This window comes from Bufo gargarizans, chromosome 8 (assembly GCF_014858855.1).
Source record: "Bufo gargarizans isolate SCDJY-AF-19 chromosome 8, ASM1485885v1, whole genome shotgun sequence".
In the NCBI taxonomy this organism is placed as follows: domain Eukaryota; kingdom Metazoa; phylum Chordata; class Amphibia; order Anura; family Bufonidae; genus Bufo; species Bufo gargarizans.
Window position 1 is genome coordinate 10,821,866 of NC_058087.1, and position 24,248 is coordinate 10,846,113.

The 24,248-nt window shown below is 42.2% G+C and overlaps 1 protein-coding gene across 1 annotated transcript in view; it reads left to right on the forward strand.

Annotated features, from left to right (window-relative positions):
* The window catches only part of LRP2 (LDL receptor related protein 2), a 199,620-nt gene that overhangs the window by 90,787 nt on the left and 84,585 nt on the right, over nt 1-24,248 (forward strand). The window contains 13 exon segments of the mRNA XM_044302728.1: nt 1,046-1,171; nt 4,018-4,148; nt 5,414-5,551; nt 5,692-5,973; nt 14,508-14,747; nt 15,515-15,634; nt 15,722-15,838; nt 16,206-16,583; nt 19,375-19,623; nt 19,781-19,992; nt 21,805-21,989; nt 23,915-23,978; nt 23,980-24,144. Of these exon segments, the coding sequence (XP_044158663.1) occupies nt 1,046-1,171; nt 4,018-4,148; nt 5,414-5,551; nt 5,692-5,973; nt 14,508-14,747; nt 15,515-15,634; nt 15,722-15,838; nt 16,206-16,583; nt 19,375-19,623; nt 19,781-19,992; nt 21,805-21,989; nt 23,915-23,978; nt 23,980-24,144 (2,407 nt within the window).

A 24,248-nucleotide genomic window follows, 5' to 3' on the forward strand; every position in this document is an offset into this window, starting at 1 on the left:
CGATCAAGAACTGAATTAATAGAGGATGTTGCATTGTATTTCTCATGATCCTGCATCTTTCGCTTCCAACTATTTATTTCTCCTCTGCCGCTGGCAGATGACCACGCGCCGAGATGACTGTAAGGCTGATACGCTGCTCTGCATGAAAGGAAGATGCTGACAAGTTATCGTTAGAACTTCTGCCTTTTCCCCACTTCTTTGTATATTGACATGAAGCCAGAGGAGTCAGCCTTGTCCAGCTCTGTTATTCACTTTAAAGTGCTTCTGTCTCCAGCCTGGAGATAATGTTCCACATTTTACTTGAGATAGCAAACGGTGTCGTCCTGCTGAAATGTGATCTGTTTTATTTATCTTGCATTGTTTCACTTATTACATACAGATACAGAAAATAGTATTAGGTTTTACATTAATGTCACTATAAACTGACTGATTCAGATGACCATGTTAAAAATTATCCGTGTTGTGGTCCGAATGTCCACGGAGGACTTGGGCCTGGTGACCGTCAGTAGCAATTGTCTTCAATGCTCTCAAGGTCTGTTTTCCGTGGGACAAGAAACAGAGTAGTGTATGCTCCGAGGGTAAAATCAGAAAAACAGAGGTGTGAATTGCACCTTTGTCTTGTATGGGTCCATGAGCTGTCCATGAGCAGACCGTTCCACACACGGACAAAAAATATGGCTTCCAGAATTTGGCTTTTTTTAAACCCTTCTTGACCACCAATATGTCTTTTTATAGCAATCACTAAGAGAACTTAGGCTTGGCTGCCGCCTTTTTACGATGGTCTAGTCCAGGGACAGCAACTTCTGGCACTCCAGGTGTCCTGAAACTACAACTCCCAGAATGCTCAATTCACTTTTATGGCTGTTAAAAGAACAGCTGAGCATGTTTGCATGATGGGAGTTGTAGTTTCACAGCAGCTGGAGTGCCAAAGGTTGCTGATCCCTGGTCTAGTCGAAGAGAGGTTCCCTGTATTAGAATAGAAAAGTCAGCTTCCATGACATTCTTTACACTACGTTTCTTTGGTTGCCTTTTGTCTATTTTGTAGGTTTCTTTATTGGACTGACTGGTACCGACCCGCTAAAATTATGAGGTCTTGGTGTGATGGATCACATGCATCGCCAATTGTGAATACAACTCTTGGATGGCCAAATGGTCTGGCAATGGACTGGAGGTAAATTACTTCTTTTCGTAAGCTTAGATATTCTTTGTTTGTTCCAGTTGGATGCAATGGAAGGTTAGATATGCAATCCCCCCGAAAGATCATTCGTTTTAATAGGATCGATACCCAGCTGTCCCCCTGTGTGGCAGGATATTGCTGAGATTGGGTGGGGCTGTGCCCCTTTAGCTCAGAAGACAAGTCATTACCATTCCTTTCTGCAATGCCTTGAGGAATAGGCACCAACCCTTACGGCATGGCAGTTATCAGGGCTGCATTATGTCATGGTATGTCACATATGTCAACGGGTCTACCGCTTTATAGGGCGACATTATGTGCAGACATGGCATATCTTTGGCACAATATTTTTTTCAAAAGAAAGTATTTATGTATTTATTTTATGCACTTTATAGCGCTACTATATTCTGCAGCGCTTTACAGACATTAGCATCAAGCTGTCCCCAATGGGGCTCACAATCTAAAAGTAGGGAGTTTATAGCCATACCAGTGTGTCTGGGTATAGCAGACCTATTTATATATCAATCATGTGTACTCCAAAAAAGTGTAAATGATAGATTTTAAGACATAATAGAGGGAATACGAAGGTTTAGCTTATATACATCTATTTGAAGAACATTTTCTGAACTCTAGGTAGAGTGGTCTGTAGTCCTGTCTAGCTTGACATATAGTACAGTGATACATCTCCTGTCCTGAATCAGTGCATAATCAACCATGTTGGTCGGCACTCAGATCTTTCAGTATCTTTTCCACTGGTCTACTTATATGGAGCAGAAGACACTTTTGGTTTTCCTTTAGGCTCCAGAGCTTGGGTACAAGTGCATCCTCTGTACCCCTGTAGTGCCACCACTGCCAGTAACAGATAAGGAGCCAATAATTAGAATTGTGACTAGTGCTTTAGTCAAGGGCTATAAGTATATTGGTCTAGTGGGCAACTGCCCCCCCTCCCCCCAGGGAGAATAACTGCCACGTAGATGTTGGTACCAGGTAGGTACTATCTTACCAGTGTTTTAAGTTTGAATTTTACGGCCCTGATTCATCCAGACCAGTATCTGCACCTGCCGGAGGAGCCATGTAATTTACAATGAGGCGTAGACCTTATCATAAATTACATGCCTCCTCCGGCAGAGAAATCCACAGCTCGCTCTGAGCTTCCATAGACTTCAGTCGTTATTCGTGAAGATGGTCCTGCTCACACCCCTCACCAATTTTACTAAAGGGGGTTTGGCAAGGGCACCGTAAAATGCCGATTACAAGTAGAAAAGTCGCAATGACATTGAAAAGTCTCAAATCCGGTGGATTTATGACTTTTCTATGGCAAAAACAGGCATAGAGGGAATAATGAATTTCCATCAGTTCTTTTATTAAATTTAATTGGTCTTCCTCTAACTAAAACAACAAACCTACATTAATTAAAGGCCAATACCTATATAATATAGACACTGTATTATGCCCTATCCCAGGAAATAAATCGCAATATGCACAGTTTTAGGTGCTCCCTAAAAACACATATTTTTAGGGTGGCCTATCACATCCCCTGATCTAACCCCTCTCCACATATAGCCCATTTATCATCAGCTCCTGACCCTCCACCACACTGTCCACCGCACCCATGCACTCCGAGGCTACAGATATCGGCTGGTGACCGCTCATGCAGCTTCATATCTACTCCCCTATTTTCCCAGGATGGCCGGAGCATTGTACAAAACAAGCACTTTTATCTTTTGTGTCACCCCTTTTTACTCATAGATTGTAAGCTCTTGCGAGCAGGGCCCTCATTCCTCTTGTTGTAATTATGGACTTGTCTATTGCTGTGTTATTTATGACTGTTTGTACATGAACCCCTGAACTGTAAAGCGCTGCGGAATATGTTGGCGCTATAGAAATAAGGATTATTATTATTTATTAAACCACATGTCAGGGTACTCATGAATATGTCAACCAATCTCATCTAAATGTCCATCCGCCACTCTGATGCCTCCACCTTGTGCCAGTCACTGCACTGGTTGTCCATACTGTATAGAATTCAATGTAAACTGCTCACTCTCCTCAAAAGCTCGCCAGAGTGCTGCACCTCCCTACATCTCCGTCCTCAACCCCACTTCCACCCTACCTGTGCTCTCCATTCTGCTAATGATTTATAACTAACTTCCTCCATAATCCGAACCTCTCACCCTGGTCTCACAAGCTGCACCATTCTCTAGAATGCACTACCCCAGTCGACAACCACAGTTTTAGGTGTGCCCTAAAAAAAGTCTCTTTAGGGAGGCCTATCACCTTTCCTACAACCTTCCATTAAATAGCAGCTCACCTCTCCAGGCATGTTCGTTGTGTTAACTACTTGCATTTATAATAACAATTCTGGAGAATCTATTGTTATGGCTCTATGTTGTGTTATTCCTCTGTTATTTCTACTAGAAGTTATGAATAAATTGCCAGCAGCTTGCAGTAAAGGTACAGATGGGTGTTACCAGCTGGGGGGGTGTCTCTGCACAGTGTGACACCAGCAGCACTGATTGGACAGAGTAAGACACGCCCCTTACTGGTAACACCCAGCAGTACCTTTACTGTAGACTGCTGCCAATTTATTTGCAAATTTCTATCAGGAATAATACAGGAATGAAAAAACATAGAGTCAAAAGAATGGATACACCACCATACACCATGCACTCAAAAGCCCTACAGATGCAGGCTGGTGGCCAGCTTGTAATGTATGACTTTGTTTGTACCTATACCCTCACATTGTAAGGTGCTGCAGAATATGCTGGGGCTTTAGAAATAAAGATCATTATTAGTCTTGTTATGTTTATTTTAATGAAATAACCATCATATTTTGTGAATAGCTCACTACGGATCTATTGGGCGGATGCTTTCTTTGATAAAGTGGAACACAGCAATTTTGATGGCTCTGACAGACAAACTCTTAGCAGAATAACACAGATGACACATCCCTTTGGCCTCACTATTTATGGAGGTAAGGTATCTTAGAGCAGCGGGTCCTAAGGAGTCCTTCCTTAAAGGGACATCTATCAGCAGATTTGTACCTATGACACTGGCTGACCTGTTACATGTGCGCTTGGCAGCTAATAGACATCTGTGTTGGTCCCATGTTCATATGTGCCCGCATTGTTGAGAAAAATGTTTTAATATATGGAAATGAGCCTCTAGGAGCAACTGGGGGCGTTACCAGTTACACCTAGAGGCTCTGCTCTCTCTCTGCAACTCTTGCACCCTTTGCACTTTTGATTGACAGGGCCAGGCAGTGAAAATGTCATCCCACCGGGTCCTGTCAAAGTGCAGAGGGCATGGCAGTTGCACAGAGAGCAGAGCCTCTAGCCCCCGTTGCTCATAGAGGCTCATTTACATATATTAAGACTAAATCTGATGTCCTTTAAAGAGGACCATTTAATTTTGCTCTGATTACGGCACATATCAGTTTAAGCGTATCCCTCAAGAAATAACCATTCTGGAGTTTCTTTTCTTAGAACGGTTCCTTGTGCGGTTCCTCATACATTCCCAGGAAGGATAAGAGAGGATCAGCACAATGCAGCTCTGGTCTAGAATTGTACATTGTGAATAATTTAAATATTTAATAAATCAGACATGTCAGGATAGCCGACAGACCCTCTTTAAAGGAGAGCCTGTCACCATGAAGATGCAGAGCAATCTGGAGTCAGCCTGTTATAGAGCAGGAGGAGCTGAGCAGAGTGACACGGCATTTAGTTTTATGAGAAAAGTTTCAGGAAAATTTTCTGTGTATGTTTGTGTCAATGTAACAGTGATATATAGTTGACAAACAACTCCGTTAACACGTATAACCATTTGGAACATAATAAAGTCCACCCTGTTTGATCTTTTTTCCCCCTTGATTCTATCAATGGACATGAGGCACCATAAACGTGAAAAATCTCGTAATAGAAATGTTGTACTTGTGATCGGCTTTAGGTAACAGTAATGGGGCTACACTGCACTTCTTCCCTACAGAGAAGATGGGCTATTTGAGACAGCTGTGGACGTTCTTCTTCTTTGGGATGGTAGTGGGTAGGAGTTGGGCCCCCTGTACTCTATATATGCCCCGGTGACACCAATGACATGCTACGGGTACAAAAGATATAGGGAATTAGTTCATCTTTCGAGTTATTATTATTTCTCATGCAACATAGAAGAATAGAGTATATTCATTTAGTGACCCCTTTCTTGGCTAAATGAGTGTATATACAATTACTATTTCTCATCCAGGCTATGCATACTTAACTGACTGGAGGCTGCAGGCCATTGTACGGGTCAGGAAATATGATGGCGGAGAAATGACAATCATTCGCAGAGGAATTAGTAATATTGCACATGTGAAATCGTTTGATGCCGGCATTCAGATAGGTACGTCAGTTATGTTTCCTATGGGTACAGAACTTGGTACCATTATCTTAGCTATCCTTTATCTTAAAAGCACATTTCCACTGCTTTATCTTGACCATACATGTTCCGCTGACAAGGTCATTGTGATCTCGATATTCCAGGGTCAAATCAGTGCAATCGTCCAACAAATCCGAACGGAGATTGCAGTCACTTCTGTTTCCCGGTCCCTAACTACCAAAGGGTTTGTGGCTGCCCCTATGGGTTGAGGCTTCGTCCTGATCAAGTCACTTGCGTGGAAGATCCATCAAATGAACCCCCAACAATGCAATGTGGTCTTTATTCATTTGCCTGTGCCAACGGCAAGTGTGTTCCTGGTTATTACCGCTGTGATGGTGTTGATGACTGTCATGACAACAGCGATGAACAGGGCTGTGGATCCCCAAGTAAGTGTTTCTGTTTCTATTAAATTGAGGGTCTAGTAAGTTTGGTAAACCTTTGCTTTGTTAGTAGTGTTCAGCAAGCATGCTCGGCTGAACACCAGCTCGAGCATTAGTGATGCTCGGCCAAATACCTTGTGTGTGATGCTTGAGTCAGTGTATTTAAATCCAATTTAGCCTCTATTTGTGAAAATTTTCAGCTGGGATTTGAACCCACAACCTTCTATATTAGAGGCAAGGACTTTAACCACCCAGCTATAAAGCTGAATGATAAACTGTGTCCGAAAAACCTCATAGTAGTTTATCATGTAGTAATTATTCCTATATAGCAGAATTCCTATACATGCAGGTTAACATGTAGCTGTATAGTGCAGTGGTTAAGATTCTTGGCTTTAATGTAGAAGGTTGCGAGTTCAAATCCCAGTGGAAACTTTTCAGAAATAGAGGCTAAATTTAATTTAATTGTGTGGCTGTCATGGCCCATAAAAGGTAGGAACTAGTGTTAGGGACCACTCATTAAGGCGACCTTGACGTGGTGAGTGGCTTATTACGCTTTGGCCAAAATGTACACCAATGCCTTATTCAACATCCAGCATAAAGGCAGGGCAGAGCGCTGGTTGCAGTGTGCGATTGCATTTTGTGTTTTTGTGTTTGTATCTGTATTTCGCCATAGAAATCTGCACCTGCTAGGGGTTGTGCGGGCTGAATCCCCCATATTTTTTCATATGTATATAAGTTTTTAGCCATAGTATATTTACATATATTATTATATATTTAGAATATATAATATATATCAAAATATGTAAATATATTATGGCTAAAAACATCAGTAGTAATTTCCCACATATTATGCACTCATATATATTAGAAGTATGATTTTATATATATATATATATATATATATATATATATAAACTGTAAGCCTCTATTTCTGAAACATTTCTGCCAGGATTTGAACTCACCATCTTCTACATTAGAGTCAAGAACTTTAACCACTAAGTTATACAGCAACATGTTAACTTGCACTGAAATATGAAATAATACTTTTGCTGACATAGTTTATCATTCAGCTTTATAGCTGAGTGGTTAAAGTCCTTGCCTCTAATGTAGAAGGTTGTGAGTTCAAATTCCAGCAGAAACTTTTCAGAAATAGAAGCTAAATTAGATTTCAATACACTGGGTATCCCCAAGCACTGACTCTATATATGGAGTCAGAGCAGGGACTCCTAAGCCACGGACTCACACTGGGGGATTCCCTCATTGTACAGCGATCTTCAGCATAGACCTCAGTGGGACCTGGCACCCTCCCCTCTTCAGAGCAGAGGGTGCCTGGTTTAATCCTCAGTTTCTCCCTTTAAATTCCATTGTGCTTGGGTGCTCTGTAGAGCACCCGAGCATCGCAAAGTGTTCTACTTGAGCACCAGAGCACCTGTGCTCGATCAACACTATTTGTTTACAGCCAGGCTCCACAGCAATCCTAAAGGCTATGGACAACTTTGGGGGCAGTTTGTTTTTATCATTGCATTTTACTAATTTTGGGCAAAAACATTCATAAGTAAGTATTCAAAAATATTCATTCATTTAATCTTTTCAACAGTTTTTGTTCTACAGCATTCAGGTTTCAGTGCATCTGCAGACTATTGCTTTCTGCTTTCCACTGAATCTGCCAAGGAGCTGCTCTGATGGCTTGATGTGTAGCCCTTATCTCTAAACTCCCGACAGCTCAATTTCAGTTAAGAATTTAACTATAATCAGATAAAATTTTAGCTATGAGTGTTTATAAGCTGTCAGGATTTCAGAGTAAAGGGCTACACATCGAATCATCAGAGCAGCTCACTGGCGGATTCAGTGTAAAGTAGAAAGCAATAATCTACAGATGAACTGAAAATGAAAGCTGTAGAACAAAAAATGTTTAATAAAACCAATTAGAAATGAAGACCTGGGAGGATAGTGACTGCAGGAGCAGACCCGTGCGGCGAAGTAGTGGTGATGTAACCTGGCGACCTTGTAACCCTGTGGGATTCGGAAGCAACTCCTTCGAGCTTGTGAAGTGAGCTAAGCATTGCTGAGAGACTGCTCTGTATGCCTCGGTGCTCGGTTGGTCTCCCAGCGGCATGTTGGTGGGGGTGAGGCTGAAGACATAAGAAGGGGAACAAGGCAGCTTGATGATGGGTGTTATTCCCTTTCCCCCTCTGCTGTAACAACTGCCGGGTGAACCTGGGATAATAATAAGCTGGTTGTATACCACAGCGCTCCGCTGAAAATCCGGGTGCAGTGTATCGCAAAAGTTGCCCTGCTGGTCTGGGATACGGCGGCGAAGGGGGCCTGCGAGTGGGTATACACTGCATGTGGGTATACACCTGGTAATATATGGAGGCTCTCAAGCTGCCCTAATGTGCCAGGCACCCCCGGCAGGACTGGTGCCCGCCCAGAAAATGGAATTTTGTCCCCTTTAAGTGTCTCTAACATCGGGCGACCTGGGAGACCACTGACATATTATGTACCTTCGAGCGGTGCACCTGACGGTACAACAGTATAAATGGTATGATAATTGTATACTCATGAACCGACTCTTTGCTCTCCTTTCGCTTATGCCCTTCCCTCTCCTGAAATATGCTTGAACCCAGCCTCTGGACATTATTCGTTGTTTGTTAGGAAGAACAAAACGGATACTTTTTTTTTTTTTTTTCCCTTGGGTGTGGACTGGTAAATAGAACTGTTGGTCTTGGCCCAATTTTGGACTCCGTCGATGGGACATACCTTTCTTTTGTTTTTTTCTTTTTTGCCCATATTGCCGTGTGACTGCGTGGTACTTACCTGATACCCTTCTTTTCTTTGTGTGGCTCATGATTTTCTTTTTTCCCCTTTCTGTGCGCGGGAGGTTGTAAGAGGGAAAGGAAAGGGAGGGGAAGAGATGAAAAGATGCCACTTAAAAATTACAGCAGAAAATCGGTGGGAACCTCCTCACCGGGCGGAGGAAAAGGGAGCAGTACAGCAACTGGCCTAGAAAAATATCTAAAATCCCCTCCAAATCCAAAGAGTAGGAGTGCACTACGGGAGAATAAGGAGGCCCAGAAAGATGGAGGTGACTCATCCGTCCCAGACGAATGCCCCGGGGTTGAGAGTAGGATAGGGAATGGAGAAGGGATGGAGGAAAGAATAAATTCAGATGATAAAATAACTGGGAGAAATTTTAGGGGCGGTACAACAGTCTAATCATAGTCTAGAGGATTTGACCATTAAGATCGCTTCTGCTCAGGCTGATCTCTCCCTGATCAAGGAAGAGATGAATAAGGTGAGGGAAAAGGTTAAGGAGCTGCAGATATCATCAGGAGGAATGAGGAGAGATATTGAGGGGACAAAAAAAAGAGTAGAAGGTGAAAAGAAAATCCTGCTAGAGAGAGTTACCACAATGGAGGATAGATCCCGGAGATCAAATATGAGATTAGTGGGATTTCCAGAGGGAGTGGAAGGAGAAGATATAACGGGGTTTATCCAGCAGTGGCTGGAGGATAGTTTTGATAAAAGTACCCTGTCCAAATGGTTTTTAGTTGATAGAGCACATAGAATCCCGGGAAGACCACCGTTAAAAGGGAGTCCTCCCAGGGCCATCTTAGTTAAAATCTTAAGTTCCAGAGACAGAGACGTAATAATGAGGGCAAAAAGGAAGATGCAGACAATAGAGTACAATGGTCGTAATATAGAAATATACCCAGATTACTCCAGAGCAACGCAGGAAAAGAGACGTGAATTTAGAGAAGTAAAGAGGAGGTTAGCAGCCGCCCAGTTACAATACTCCCTGATATATCCAACTAAGCTACGCGTAATATATCACGATCAAGTTAGTTTTTTTGGATCACCAGAGGAGGCCGCTGAATGGATGGATTCCAAGGGAATAGGATCATGAGATGGCCTGTGGAGTGGGTGAGGGGGGTGTGGGGGGGAGGGAAGGGGGCGTAGAGTAAGAGGTGGGGGAAATGTTTCATTTCGCCGACAAGCAGGGGGGGGGAGGGAGGGGGTAGGGGAGGGGGGGGAAGGAGGATGGGCTATGGGTGGGATGGTTGTCTTGATGGGATTATTAACGAAGATAAGAATGAAAACACAGGTGGAAGGCACACATGAGTAGGATTTTAACATGGAATGTACGAGGTCTGGGGGACAAGGTTAAGAGGGTCATGGTTTTTGATACAATTACTAGACACCTCCCAGCAATTGTGGGACTAACGGAGACACATAACACTAAGGATAAGACATACTTATTAATGCGGAAATGGGCCAAGTACCAGTATCATTCATGTTTCTCTACCTACTCATGTGGAGTTAGTGTATATATCCACCACAAAGTGGACTACCTCCCACTAGATCAGAAGATCGATGATAGGGGCAGATATGTTTTCCTCCACTGCCAGTGGAATGGGATATTGTGTGTTTTAGCCTTTGTGTATATACCCCCACCATTTTCACTATGTGTTATTAATAGCTTAGTGGAGTTTGCAGAGTCGCGAGGTAAATGCCCCATACTGGTAATGGGAGACTTTAACTCCGTTATGAACAGCTTTCTAGATAGATACTCGGTGATACCAAATGACAAATATGGGACAAGTCAACCAACACTTCTCAAAAGAATATCACAAGAACTGCTGTTAATAGATGTATGGAGGTATCTGTACGATGACAAGCGAGCGTACTCCTGGTTTGGTCATGGGAGCAAAATCATGTCAAGAATAGATATGGCATTAGCTAGCCCAGAACTGGTAGAGCAGATATCGAAAATGAGGTATGAGGCTAATAGTATTTCAGACCACTGCCCAATCTGCCTGACATTTAAAACAACGGTCAAACCAAAGTGTAGAGTGTTCCGGCTAAATCCACACTGGCTAAACCTGATAAATAAAGATGAAAGTATTAGCGCCGATATAGCGGAGTACTGGAAAATTAATCTTGGATCTGCACAAATAGGTTATGTATGGGACGCATTTAAAGCATATTTACGGGGCATCCTCGTTGGTAGAATTCAGGGCTTAAAAACTGAATTCGCCAAAGAGGAGAGGGAGCTGGGCGAAAAAATAAAGAAACTAGAGGAGAAACTCCAGCTTAATAATTCCCCTGAGACGACGGCGGAGTTAGAAGAGTCTAAAATCTCTCTAAATAACTATTTGGAGAATAAGGCACAACAAAGAGTGTTTTTTGAGGGGGCCCGATATTTCAGGGAATCTGGGAAACCAGGCAGACTGCTTTCCACCATTGTACAGAATCAGAGGGGGGACGGCAGAATTAAGCGTGTTGAGAGGAGAGATGGGGTGATAACATCCAGCCCGGGAGAAATTGAGCAGGAATTTGTTAAATATTACAGGGACCTCTACTCCTCGGAGGGAGTGGGGGATGGTGGAGACATAAAACTCTTTTTGGAGGGGGTCTCGCTCCCTACTCCCTCCGAGGAGGACAGGGAGTATTTGAATGGTCCAATAGAACTGGAGGAATTACGTGACACCCTGAAATCGATAAAGGGTAACTCTAGCCCCGGGCCGGATGGTCTCCCCTTCGAGATATATAGAAGATATGGGGAGGTTATCCTCCCAGTACTCCTGCGGGTCCTTAAGGAATCTATGGACAGGGGTGAACTCCCGGCCTCCCTGTCAGAGGCTGTAATAACCCTGATAGGGAAAAAGGGGAAAGACGAGAGTAAGGTGGACTCGTACCGCCCCATCTCTCTTCTCAACACGGATTTTAAAATATGTGCCAAATTGTTGGCAAACCGCCTAAAAAAAGTGATAGGTAAGATAGTACACCCAGATCAATCGGGGTTTATACCGAAACGTCAGGCTCAAATGAATATCCGTCGGGCCCTCCTTAATATCCAGATGAGTGGGGAGGGCGCCCACTCCCTCCTGTCACTGGACGCAGAAAAAGCGTTTGACAGGGTGGAGTGGGCATACCTCTGGAACATAATGCGTGAGTTAAACTTGGGGGACAAATTCATTGGCTGGGTGCAACTACTGTACCAACATCCGAAAGTAAGGATTAAAATCAACGGAGAGACATCTGAATCGATAATATTGCAAAGAGGAACCAGGCAGGGGTGCCCCCTTTCACCATTACTGTTTGCCATATTTGTCGAACCGCTAGCATGTAAGGTGCGATCAGATGATAACATCAGGGGATTTGGGAGTAGGGGCGCCTCAGATAAAATGTGTTTATACGCGGATGATGTCTTGTTTTTTTTGAAAGGGGGGGCGACGACGGTTCCATACCTGATGCGAACTGTAAATCAATTTGGCCAAATCTCTGGCTTCAGGGTGAATTGGATGAAATCAGTGCTACTCCCAATTGGCTATGAAACCAGGAGAACGGATATTAATGTTAAAATATTAAAATCCCACAGATGCACTGGAATACCTTGGAATAAAAATTAGTGCGAGGATCCAGGAATATATAGAATTGAATCTTGCCCCTCTGCTTAAAAGGGTTAAAGATAAAATAAGTATCTGGCAAAAAATACTGATAAGACAGGCAGATCGCATAGCTATTATTAAGATGATTTTGCTGCCGCAGGTCCTCTATGTTATATCCTCATGCCCTGTTTGGATAGGTGACCACCTTTTCAACGTATTGGAGGGATTGATAAATGATCTTATATGGGGAAAAAAAAAGGGTCAGGCTCAAACAAAAATACTTATGGCTCGATGAAGAAGATGGTGGTTTGTCCGTGCCCTGCTTCAGAGGCTACTATTACGCATCCCAGCTACAATGGTTAATGACAGAGGATGACAGACTACGTCAGTATCTAGTGGGTGAGTTTGTAGGTCTCCAATATAATATTTTTAGTGTCTTGGAAGGCGGGATATTAAAAATAAAGGGTAAGAAGTGCCCTATTAGCAATATGATGCACTTGATATGGGTGAATGCCAAAAAATTTATGGGGATAAATTACTCATTAAAGATTACCCCTCTATGGGGGAATATAAACCTAGGCGAGTTTCAGAAGTTAGATGATTATGTATTTTGGGAAAAAAATGGTATTAAGTTTATTTCACAGATTGAGATAAAAGGAAAGCTCAGGACATTAGAAGAATTAGGGCTTAGTATAAAACTAGACACCCTCACACGTTTTAGATATTTTCGGTTAAAACACGCATTTGACACCACTGAGAATAAACAGTATTTAATCACCAAACAATCAGAATTTGCAGAATTTTGCTGCCTCAATAAGGGGACCAAAATATCAATATCACAGATATATAAAAAAATTAAAAGGGGTTTAGGGGGAGTGATAAAGTTTAATAGTGAACAAAAATGGGCACTAGAAGTGGAACCTAACGCGCTAGATTGGAGATGCATCTATAAAAGTATAAAAAGAAGTACAGTATCGAGTAATTTTCGATTGATACAGTTTTTTATTGTCCATCGCACCTACATCACCCCATGGGTGTTGAGTAGGATGTATAAAACAAGGGACGCTAGATGCTGGAAGTGCAGGATGGATAACGCGGATTTCACCCACTTGATCTGGCACTGCCCTCTAATGCAGGATTATTGGACTCAGGTTTTTCGGGAGCTGACCAGATCGACTGGATGTTCAGCTCCAATGGAGATCGCTATAGCGGTGCTTGGATATATCAGGAAAATAGGTCTCGACATAGAAATAGAAAGGAAATGGGCCAAAGGACTAATGCTGGCGCGGGTTGTAGTGGCTAGGGAGTGGGGGGCGGACACACCACCAAACATCGAAGCATGGAAGAACTTATGTGGGAAGGTACGTAGATACGAATATGCCGGTACCCATAAATAAATGGAGGAAGTGGAAGAAGGAAGGAAAGAGAGAGGGGAAGTAAGGGAGGGAAGAAGAAGAGAGAGAAAAGGAAGGAATCCTGAAATGAGATTACGAAATTAACCTCTTCTCTGTCTTTTTCTTTTTCCTTTTTTTTTTTTTTTTCCTCTATTTGTGGTAACCATCAAGACAACCATGGGGGGGGGGGGGGGGGGGGGGAAGGGGAGGGGTTATATTGGTTCTTTTTTTTTTTTGTATATGACACGAGAAAAGAAACAGGACAGGGATATATTCCTGATGTCTAAGGACAAGCGAGCAACAAATGTATGTGTATATGTAAGAATTATCTCTGTTTATGTCCGGTTGTATTATTGTTTATTGTCATGTCTTGTTTCTGAAAGAAAAAAAAGAAATTATAAAAAAGAAAAAAAAAAAAAAGAAATGATTTTAGTAAAATTAAGTCATCAAAAATGTCCCCAAAGGAGTTTAAAGCCTATAAGCTATCACAGTAGCTCAAAGTGCAATATTGCACATTATTGCATCTAATGTTAACTAACTCCCTACCGCTCAATTTGAGCACATATACAATTACCTTATTTATATTACCCTATGTATCAGAAGAACTTCACAGAGTTCCATTTTATTGCCATTTTGCTAGCGTTGGTTGATGAGATTCATTTTGATTATAATATTTTGTCCATTTATGTCATCAGGACATGTAGTGCCATGAATGTCATGAAATTGATGAGGGTATGCTTATGCTTTCCAACAGACAATACATGTTCCTCCAGAGCCTTTACGTGCCGCAATGGGCAATGCATCCCCCGGAACTGGCGTTGCGACAAACACAATGACTGTCTTGATGGGAGCGATGAACAGAATTGTCCAACTCAAGGTCCTCGGTCATGTCCTGCCACCTCATACACCTGTAATAACAACCACTGCATCCCAAGGATCTGGCTGTGTGACACAGATAATGACTGCGGAGATGGATCGGATGAACTGAACTGCAGTAAGTGTTCTATGGTGTTCCTTAGTTGTTTTATTTGCAATTTTTTTGTTGGAGCTGCATTATCACAGTGTAGTTAAGGATTATTCCCATTATATATATGTAAGGAATATCCACAGGATATGCTATAAAAAGCTGTTAGGTGCATGTCCAACTAGCAAGTGTGTTTGGCTGTTTGCATAGTTCCAGTAGAAAAGAATGGAGTTTTGCGGACATTTGTCCATTAATATCCTGTGCATGTGGAAATAAACCCTTAGAGAGTTCCAGCACCTGCTCTAGTCTTCTCCTCCAGTCTTTGTATACATAGCTGCAGCGGTGGATGTGCCTGTATACCTCATGTAACCACTGCAGCCAATCAGTGGCCTCAGTGGTATATGGCACAAGACCGCAGAGGCCAGTGATTGGCTCACACACCAATGCCACAGCCATGGAAACAAAGATCACCAGGAAGAGCTGGAGCGCATTGCTCAAAGCGGGTGGGATTCTACATATGAATACCATGGGTACCAATTTTTAAACTTTAAAAGGGTATTGCCATCTCAGACAACGGAGGCATGATGATAGGATATGCCTCCATTGTATGATAGATGTGGGTCCCACCTCTTGAAAGGGCACACCACGTTTTTTTTCTAACGAATACGTCAAACAGAGGCATAAAACAGGACGTGAACCCACCCTTAGTTAACATGAGACTCCTGTGATATGAAATTCCTATGACATGAGACTCCTTTGTTGTTTAACGCATCTTGATTTTGTATCCGTGTTTGAAGACTTCACCAATACGTGTGAGCCAGGCCAATTCCAATGTCCAGATCATCGCTGTATCGACCCATCTTATGTGTGTGATGGTGACAAAGACTGCGTTGATGGTTCCGATGAAAAAGACTGCAGTAAGTGCCAACAATAATATTCAATCAATGCTTTGTGCTGAGCGTGATAGATATTTTACCTACAGTAAATATTTTGTTCTCGCCTAGTTTACAACTGCACAGCCTTGCAGTTTGCATGTGCAAATGGTATCCAGTGCATCAGCAGCTATAAGCAGTGCGATGGAGTGTTTGACTGCAATGATCATTCTGATGAAACAAATTGTCGTAAGTAAACTCACCGAGAAGTATGCTACAAGCTTTGTCCTTGCAAAAAAGGGTCAACATTTTGGAAATGACACATGCCTGACCTTTCCCCAAACCATTTTGTTGGACTAGATGTACCCTAGTGTGGTCCACTCAATGTAGAGGGGCAATATCTATAGTGTATCTACAGTATAAGCAAATAGAATGTTACAAAAATCAGACCTAGATCAGAAGTGTTCCTCTAAGTCAATAAGTCTTTTGGAGAGGTTTCACTCTATTTGTAACAAACATGCCCCATGTCCATCTATGTGATGGCTTGTCTTCTCTGAAACTTCAAAGATGATGAGTTTGGATATGTAATTAATGAACCTTATTTTTATCATTTCAGCAACTCGACCCGCAGGAATGTGCCATCAGCATGAATTTCAGTGCCAGTCAGATGGGTCATGTATCCCTTCAAACTGGGAATGTGATGTACATCCAGACTGTGTGGATGGTTCTGATGAACACCAGAGTTGTGTGGTTAGAACGTGCTCTCCCTCACAATTTCAATGTGACAATGGAAACTGTATCTATCGTTCCTGGATTTGCGATGGAGACAATGACTGTCGAGACATGAGTGATGAAAAAGACTGCCCAACTCCACCATTCCGCTGTCCCAGCTGGCAGTGGCAGTGCCCAGGCCTAAGTGTATGTGTGAACATCAGCAAAGTATGTGATAACACGCCAGACTGTCCCAATGGGGCAGATGAGTCTCCTCTTTGCAGTAAGTGTGTAGTTGATGTCTGTCATCTTGTGTTTGGTATGTTCTTTCGTTTTTTTTTTTCCTGGAGGTTCTTCTTAATGTTCCACCAGAATCCTCAATCATCGAAAGAACATTTTACTGGGTTGATGATAATTTATCTAACTGCATCTAGTACATGATCATGCTTGGATTATTATCCATGGCTAGCTGTACAAAATTATGTTTTCTAAGGCATCTTTCTTCTAGAGATTATATTAATTATCTTCTTTTAATCAGCAACATGATTTAATCAAATGTTAATTAATCAAATGTGCATGATTCACCCTTGATTCTTAATTAATTTTTTCACTTTTTTCTTTCTTTCTTTGAAATCGCAAATTATCAGATGAGCCACAGCCAGGTACTGTGAATTTCTATAAATTATTGTGATTTGTTTCTTCATGCCTAGTAATGCATGTAGGATTAAAAATCAATGCTGCTTACCATGACTTCAAGAATGAAGGACTTGGGTCTGTGATCAAATGGGTTGTCTTGGATTAGAGAAAGGGACCTACACTTTTCTCACAAAATAGCAACACTCTTGTCCAGCACCACTGGTATCACAGTTCGATTCCATTCACTTGGATACTATGAGTCATTTTTTTAATTCTCTTCAGGCAGGTGTGGGAAAAATGCTGCAAAGTAAGAATGCCTTCAAATGCAAAGTGAATGAACAAGAGGAATCTAAATCCAATCAATATTTGGTGTTACCACCGTTGGCCGCACCATTAATACTTTTAGGTATGTTTGAAGGAACTCGGCAGGGAGATTGTTCCAAACACCTTATTGGTGTCCTCAATGCTCAGAAAAAAAGACAGAGGCTTATCCAACATGCAATACCATCAGGGAGGTATTGGTTGGCTCGAAATGTATTCTGCAGCAGGACAATGACCCAAAACATATAGCCAATGTCATTGCAAGCTATCTTCAGCATAAAGAATAACAGGGGGTCCTGGGAGTGATGATATGGCCCCCCTATATAGCCATAATCTCAACATCATATGGTCTCTCTGGGATTACATGAAGAGACAGAAGGATTTCAGCAAGCCTACATTCACAGAAGATCTGTGGTTAGTTCTCCAAGATGTCTGGTCACACCAAATATTCATTGGATTTAGATTTCTGTCATGGTCCCTCTTGTGACAGAGGTGAGAAGATCGGATAGACTTGCCGCACATGAGACTGCTTGTTATCAGTGATGAGGCTCTATTTAGGCCCGCCTCACACTGCTGACCATGCGGTTGATATTTCCTCTTGGAGTTGCTTGAGCTTGTTTGTCTTGGATCTCCTGCTTCTCCATACATCTCTAAGCTAAGTACTAGTTGCCTTTTGTGTTTGTTGTTCTTTGGTGTGTTTTGGTTCTAGGCCTCTGGGAGACGCGGGTTTCTTCATCTGGGAAGGAACCAGCTGTCTCTTTTCCTGCTACCTATCCTAGGGATTGTCAGTTTTAGCAGGGCATAGGTATCCGGCGTATGAGCATTTCCACCATCAGGATCTGCTCATACTGGCAGGAGTTAGAGAAAGGCCTAGGGATTGCTAGGAAGTCACCATCCCTCTTCCTTAGCTTTTGAGGCCTAGACTGTTGTCTATTTCATTTGTGTATACCTTGTGTTTTCCCCTTCCCCATTACCCGTGACAATTTCCTTTTTGTTCATTCAATTTGCTCTCTGTTAATTGATAACAATTTTTTATTAATATTTCCATTTTTTTAATTCTTACTTTGCAGCATTTCCCCACGCCTCTCTAAATCTTTTGCACAGTACTGTATGTATAAGTGCTGGTGTATTCTTTTGCATGAAAGTAGCTGACTTGTTACCGTATACTATGGATAACAGATGGTACTCCAGGGCTGTTCTGCTGGCAGACTCTGGGCCATATGTGGCTTTCCAATGCTTGCTTGCCTCCTAGAAAGTAATTACAGAATAAAACTTCTCTACTGGCCTTTTTCTGCTTTTGCAAAAAGTACAACAGGAAGTTACAACAGACTGTTTGTCCCCTTTGCTTTAGCTTCATTGTAAATTGTCACTTTTGTGTTACTTTTACATGACATTATGTATCTGATATCTGATAGTTTCTTATTCACTTCCCGTTGCCACTTTTTGCAGATATGGCAATTGGCAACCTCTATAAATAAAAAAAGTAAAGAACCAAATAAAAACGTTTGCCCATGTTCTATATTCAAATTTGCTATGACAACTATTTTACCATTGGAGTGGAAATTGCTTCTAATAAATGCTGAGGGTTATGTTTTAAGGGGTTTTTAAAGTTTTGCAAGCCACGTTTAATTGCTTTAATTCAGTTAGGAAAGAAAATAATGCAACTTTGTGAGTAGTCTTTGGAAAATGCTCTCCCATTTTATTTCTACAGCTCCTATGCGTATACCGTTTAGTCTTATTCTGCAGTCCTAGTCTCTTCCATCTGCCCTCTAGTACTTGCTGACTTAAAGGGTTATTCTCATATGAATATGTATGGCCTAAACAGGATATGCCATAAGTGGCCGATAGCTGTGGGTCCCACCTCTGGGTATACTTGCGCCCGTCTCAAGGATGGAGCCACACATTGCAACCCGACCGAATGGTGTGGCTCTCTCCATTTACTTCTATGGGAGTTCAGAAAATAGCCAAGTGAGGATGCTCAGCTATTTTCGGCAAGTGTATGGCTAATTTTAGAAGGGGGCAGATACAGGGAAGTAGGAATGCAGTATTACTGTTTAAAATCCCTAATACACTGTATGTCTGTCTAAGGTTTTAATACTCTTGCCTTGTATATACAGATCAGGAGAGCTGCACTGACAGTAATGGTGGTTGCACTCATGGATGTATTCAAGGACCTTTTGGAGCCCAGTGCACCTGTCCAGTTGGATACCAGCTGTTGAATGACTCTAAAACCTGTGACGATATCAATGAGTGTCTAATTCCTGGGATTTGCAGTCAAAGCTGTAATAATGAGCGTGGCTCCTTCAGATGTGACTGTGATGAGGGTTATATTTTAGAACCCAATGGAAGAACTTGTAAAGCCTCCGGTAGGTTACCTGCAGACATCTTGGGTGGAATTACAAATACGATACATCACTAGCTTCCATTGTTATGTATGTACTATTCAGATTATTCTGGTTTTCTTCTGTAGGTCATAAGTTTGTGGTTGAATTGTCCTTATTTTTCACCGTCCATGTTTTTCAGAGTTTGGCAATCTGCTGCTGTTGGTGGCAAGTCGTAACCAGATTGTCGCAGACAATATCAGCACACAGGCTCACAACATTTACTCAGTGATAAGGGATGGACGCAATATAGTGGCCGTGGATTTTGATTCTGTCACTGATCGAATTTTCTGGTCTGACACGACGCAGGATAAAATATGGACTGCTTATACCAATGGGACAGACAGGAAAATTGTAAGTTTCAAAAGTTTAAAAAGTGCCCCAGGGGGATTTTGTAACATACATATCTATGGCAGGGGGATTTATATGGTTATGATTATCTACATTTTCTAAACCGTCTTGTAAAGTTTTGCAATATGTTAGGTTATAGGTAGTGCAGCTATGTTTGGGCTGCCTTCTCAATACTGAGCTTGTATGACCCTATAGTATCTAATGTTTATACTGTATCTTATACAATATTGGAGACCCATGATCAATTGTTACCATTGGATCTCTCAGTGGATAGGTTATAAATGTCTCGTAGGTGGAGATCCCACCATTGAGGGCTGGCCATACACATGAGATAGTGGTCCCATGATGCGATAACGTATCTGTCAACTGCTCATTTGGCCGACAGATATCTCTCCCTATCTCCCTGTACACGTTTTCTTGCCTTGTCCAAGCCTGCGTCGGTTGTGATTGAGAAGAGGCGAGAAAGCCATTGACAACGGTTCATCTTCCAAAAGGATCAAGCAGTTCATATACAATTGCCTGATACTTATCTCCCCCAACACATCCCATTGGTGCAGAGGTGGGAGGCTATCATCGAGGGGTGGACTGTACCACAACCACAAACCAAGCAGTAGCTATTGGTTGAAAAAAGAAATCCCTAAAAGGGCTAACATACCGGCTGTATAGCCGCTTCACATGAACTTGGGCCCAGAGAGGCCCTTCCTATCTGTAAAGCAGTAGCAGACGTGCCTAGGATGCTCTGCTAAGCTGAGAGTGGGGCTTAGCTGGCTGTTGGGGCAGAGGTTAGAGGTGTTATGGGGCATGGCGTATTGGGGAAATGGGGCTGAAGCCCCCAGACATAACTTTTTTGGGGTCCTCAGGAATGTCAAATCCACCCTTAGCAGTGGCGTAACTACAACAGCAAATTTTTGAATGGGGCCCCCAAGCAACTTCTTCGCAAAACCCCAACTCACGTACAGCCCCAACTGCTGTGGCTAGTCAAGACTGAGCTTTCAGACGAGGCCTGGTAGTCGCTCCATTCATTTCCTACAGTGTCACTGTATGTAATGTCATTGTATGCTACTGTTGAGGGGGCCCTGACAATATCATCTTTTAGTCTTCCTACTGAGGGGGCCCCTTGTGGGATTGGGCCCCCTAAAGCAGCTGCTTCCCCTATAGTTACGCTCCTGACCCTTAGGTTTCATACAAGTTAGATGGTAAAGGAGTCCTGCTGAAATAGTTTCACTGACATGTATCTGATGTTTATGACCAGCCTAATCCATATGGCCTTCATGTTGATGGATTATCAGTTCAGATCATTGCTGTTATCAGACATAAGGCCTGTATTAGGCCAGCAGATGAGGCTGACGATTGTTGGGAAGGAAGCGTTCCTTCCCAACAAACTTTTGCTATTACATGCAGCGATCTCCTCCACGGTATGGGGATGAGCGATCACTAATGCCATTGCTCGTCCTCATACAGAATCATTGGTTGTCGGCAGCAGAACATGACTAGGCGGCACGATCTGACGCTGGCAATGATTTTTTAGCATGTATAAAAAATGCTATTGCCCAATGAATGAGCGTTTGTTCATTCATCGGGTAATCGGCAGCGCTTTTACAGACAGATAATCACTCACGAGCATTCCTACGAACGCCTGTTAGTGATGATCTGACTATTTGCAGGTCTAATACAGCCCTAACTATTGGATTGCCTGTTCAAAATCCTTATATAGTATCTATGCTTGCTATCCAGATCAGTTTAAGCCTTTGAGCTGATTGTTCTGACCACTCCAAAAACCTAAAAAAAAGCGTGACCATGCTGTTATTTTTACAGATTTTTGACAGTGGTGTCACCGTAACGGAAAGCCTTGCTGTGGACTGGGTAGGACGAAATCTTTACTGGACTGACTATATTTTGGAGACAATCGAAGTCTCTCGACTCGATGGGACACATAGGGCTGTCCTCATCAGTGAGAACGTGACAAATCCTCGAGGACTTGTGTTGGATCCTAGAACAGAGTAAGAATAATTGCATTTTTATAATAGCTTTGGGAATGGAGAAAAGTGACAAAGGGTTTTTAATTAAGGAAAAATATTATTTTACTTCATTTAGGGGTACTTTCATACTTGCGGCAGAGTGATCCGGCAAGCATGCAAACAGACAGCAGTTGTAGATGGATCCGGATGCGGATTAGTCTTACAAATGCATTGCAAGAACGGATCAGTCTCTCCAGATGTCATCTGGAGAAACGGATCCGTTATATATATTTTTCACATTTTTACCGGTCTGTGCATGCGCAGATCGGAAGGACGGATCTGGCATTGCAGTATTTTTAATGCAAATGGCATTCTGGCAACTGATCCGGAATTTTGGACGGAGATAATACCGCAGCATGCTGTCCAAAACGCAGTTTAGTGACTGAACTGATTACATCCTGATGCATCCTGAACAGATTTCTCTCCATTCAGAATGCATGGGATAAAACTGATCAGTTCTTTTCCAGTATTGAGCCCCTATTACGGAACTCTGTGACGGAAAAGAAAAGCGCTACTGTGAAAGTACCCTTATTACATTTTTCATGCTCAGTTTTCCTTTAAAAGGGATTTTCAAGTTTCTACAGCAATCTTTTTAGAGTACAGCCACTCCAACGCTGCAGATTTTCCATAGCAGAACTGCGTGCTGAAAGTCCCCACCATTTACAGAAGCAGTGAAGTGAATATGATATTCAGAAATGCCACCCGTACCTTGTGGAGCACGTCAATTTGTGTTGCAGATTTCATCCTTTGAAGTGCATTTCTACAGCAAAATCCACATTATTTGGCGGGGAGTTTGCTATGTATGGCCGTACCCTTTGCTAATTTCACGTGAGCAAATTTTCCGACAGGATTGCAAACAGACAGCGTCTGGACTGAATCCTGACCTATTCATTTCAATGGGTATATGTCCATGAACATCGTTTTTCTATATTTCAGTTTTTCACAAATCTTGACCCATAGAAATGAATGGGGATGCATAAAAAACAGACGGCACCCAGGTGCAATGCGTTTTTCACTGATGGTTGCTTGGAGATGTTGAGTGTTATTCTTCTGTTTTTTCTTCGTGTTTGGAAAACGGATGCTAACCGGATGGATAAAACTGAAACTAATCAAAGTAGCAGACAAAAGTGATTAAACCACCAGTTTTCACTGAACAGACCCTGACACATTCTATATAAGAGGTCTTTCTGTCAAAAATCAGTGCTCCCCATTGTCGGTACAGCACACCAAATTGGTTGCAGTGACATTGTATTTATACGGACATCAGATGTCCAATAGCTGCCATTGAAGGTTGAATTCCTATTACGAAAATCCACTTCAGTAAACATGTCGTCCATGTCCTACATCCATTGTTCAACATGGCCAGGTGACATGACGTCGCTATGTGCTCAGCATCACTGCAGCCTTTGCAACAATGTTAGGATCCGTGATAGTATATCATTTTTTTATTTTATTCTTGCAGAGTGGCAGTGTTTTTGTGGTTCTTCAGACCCTTCTTTTTGTCTTGTTGCTTCTGTAATGCTCTGGGTCCTCACACAATCCCCAATTAAATAAAATCCACCCCTGAATAAAAAGCCTCCTGGAAGACGGTTCACAAAACTGTAAACCATGGATATTGTTGATGCCTACATTGTACTTCATATTTTTATTTTGTGACAATTTTATTTATTTAGCCCCCAATTACTACTAAATACATATTTTGATCATTGAAGAGCAGTTTATTTTGCCATCTGAAGTATACAGTACAAATGATGAAACTGTTCCTGATATATATAATGTAACAAGATGTGTGAAGACAATGATGCAAATGAAAGAATATAATTTCCCTCCCTTTCATTATGGGTCAAAATGTGAGATTTTATGCATAATTATGCAAATGTAACCCTGATTTTCTTTTTTTTTTCCAGTGCCCGGCTAATGTTTTGGACGGACTGGGGAAGAAGTCCTAGAATAGAAAGGTCCAGTATGGATGGGAACCTTAAGAACAGTTATCATTTCAGAGAAGATTTATTGGCCCAATGGACTAACTATTGATTATCCTACTAAGCGCCTGTACTTTGCAGATGCCTATCTTGACTACATTGACTACTGCGATTACAATGGAAATAACAGAAGGCAGGCCTTGGCCAGTGATTTGGTGAGTGTAGCTGGACACAGACATGAGATAAGGGTTGGCGGTCACGTTCTCTCTGAATGTTGCTTTGGTCTATCGTGTTGTCTATTTTTTCAGTGGTAATTGTA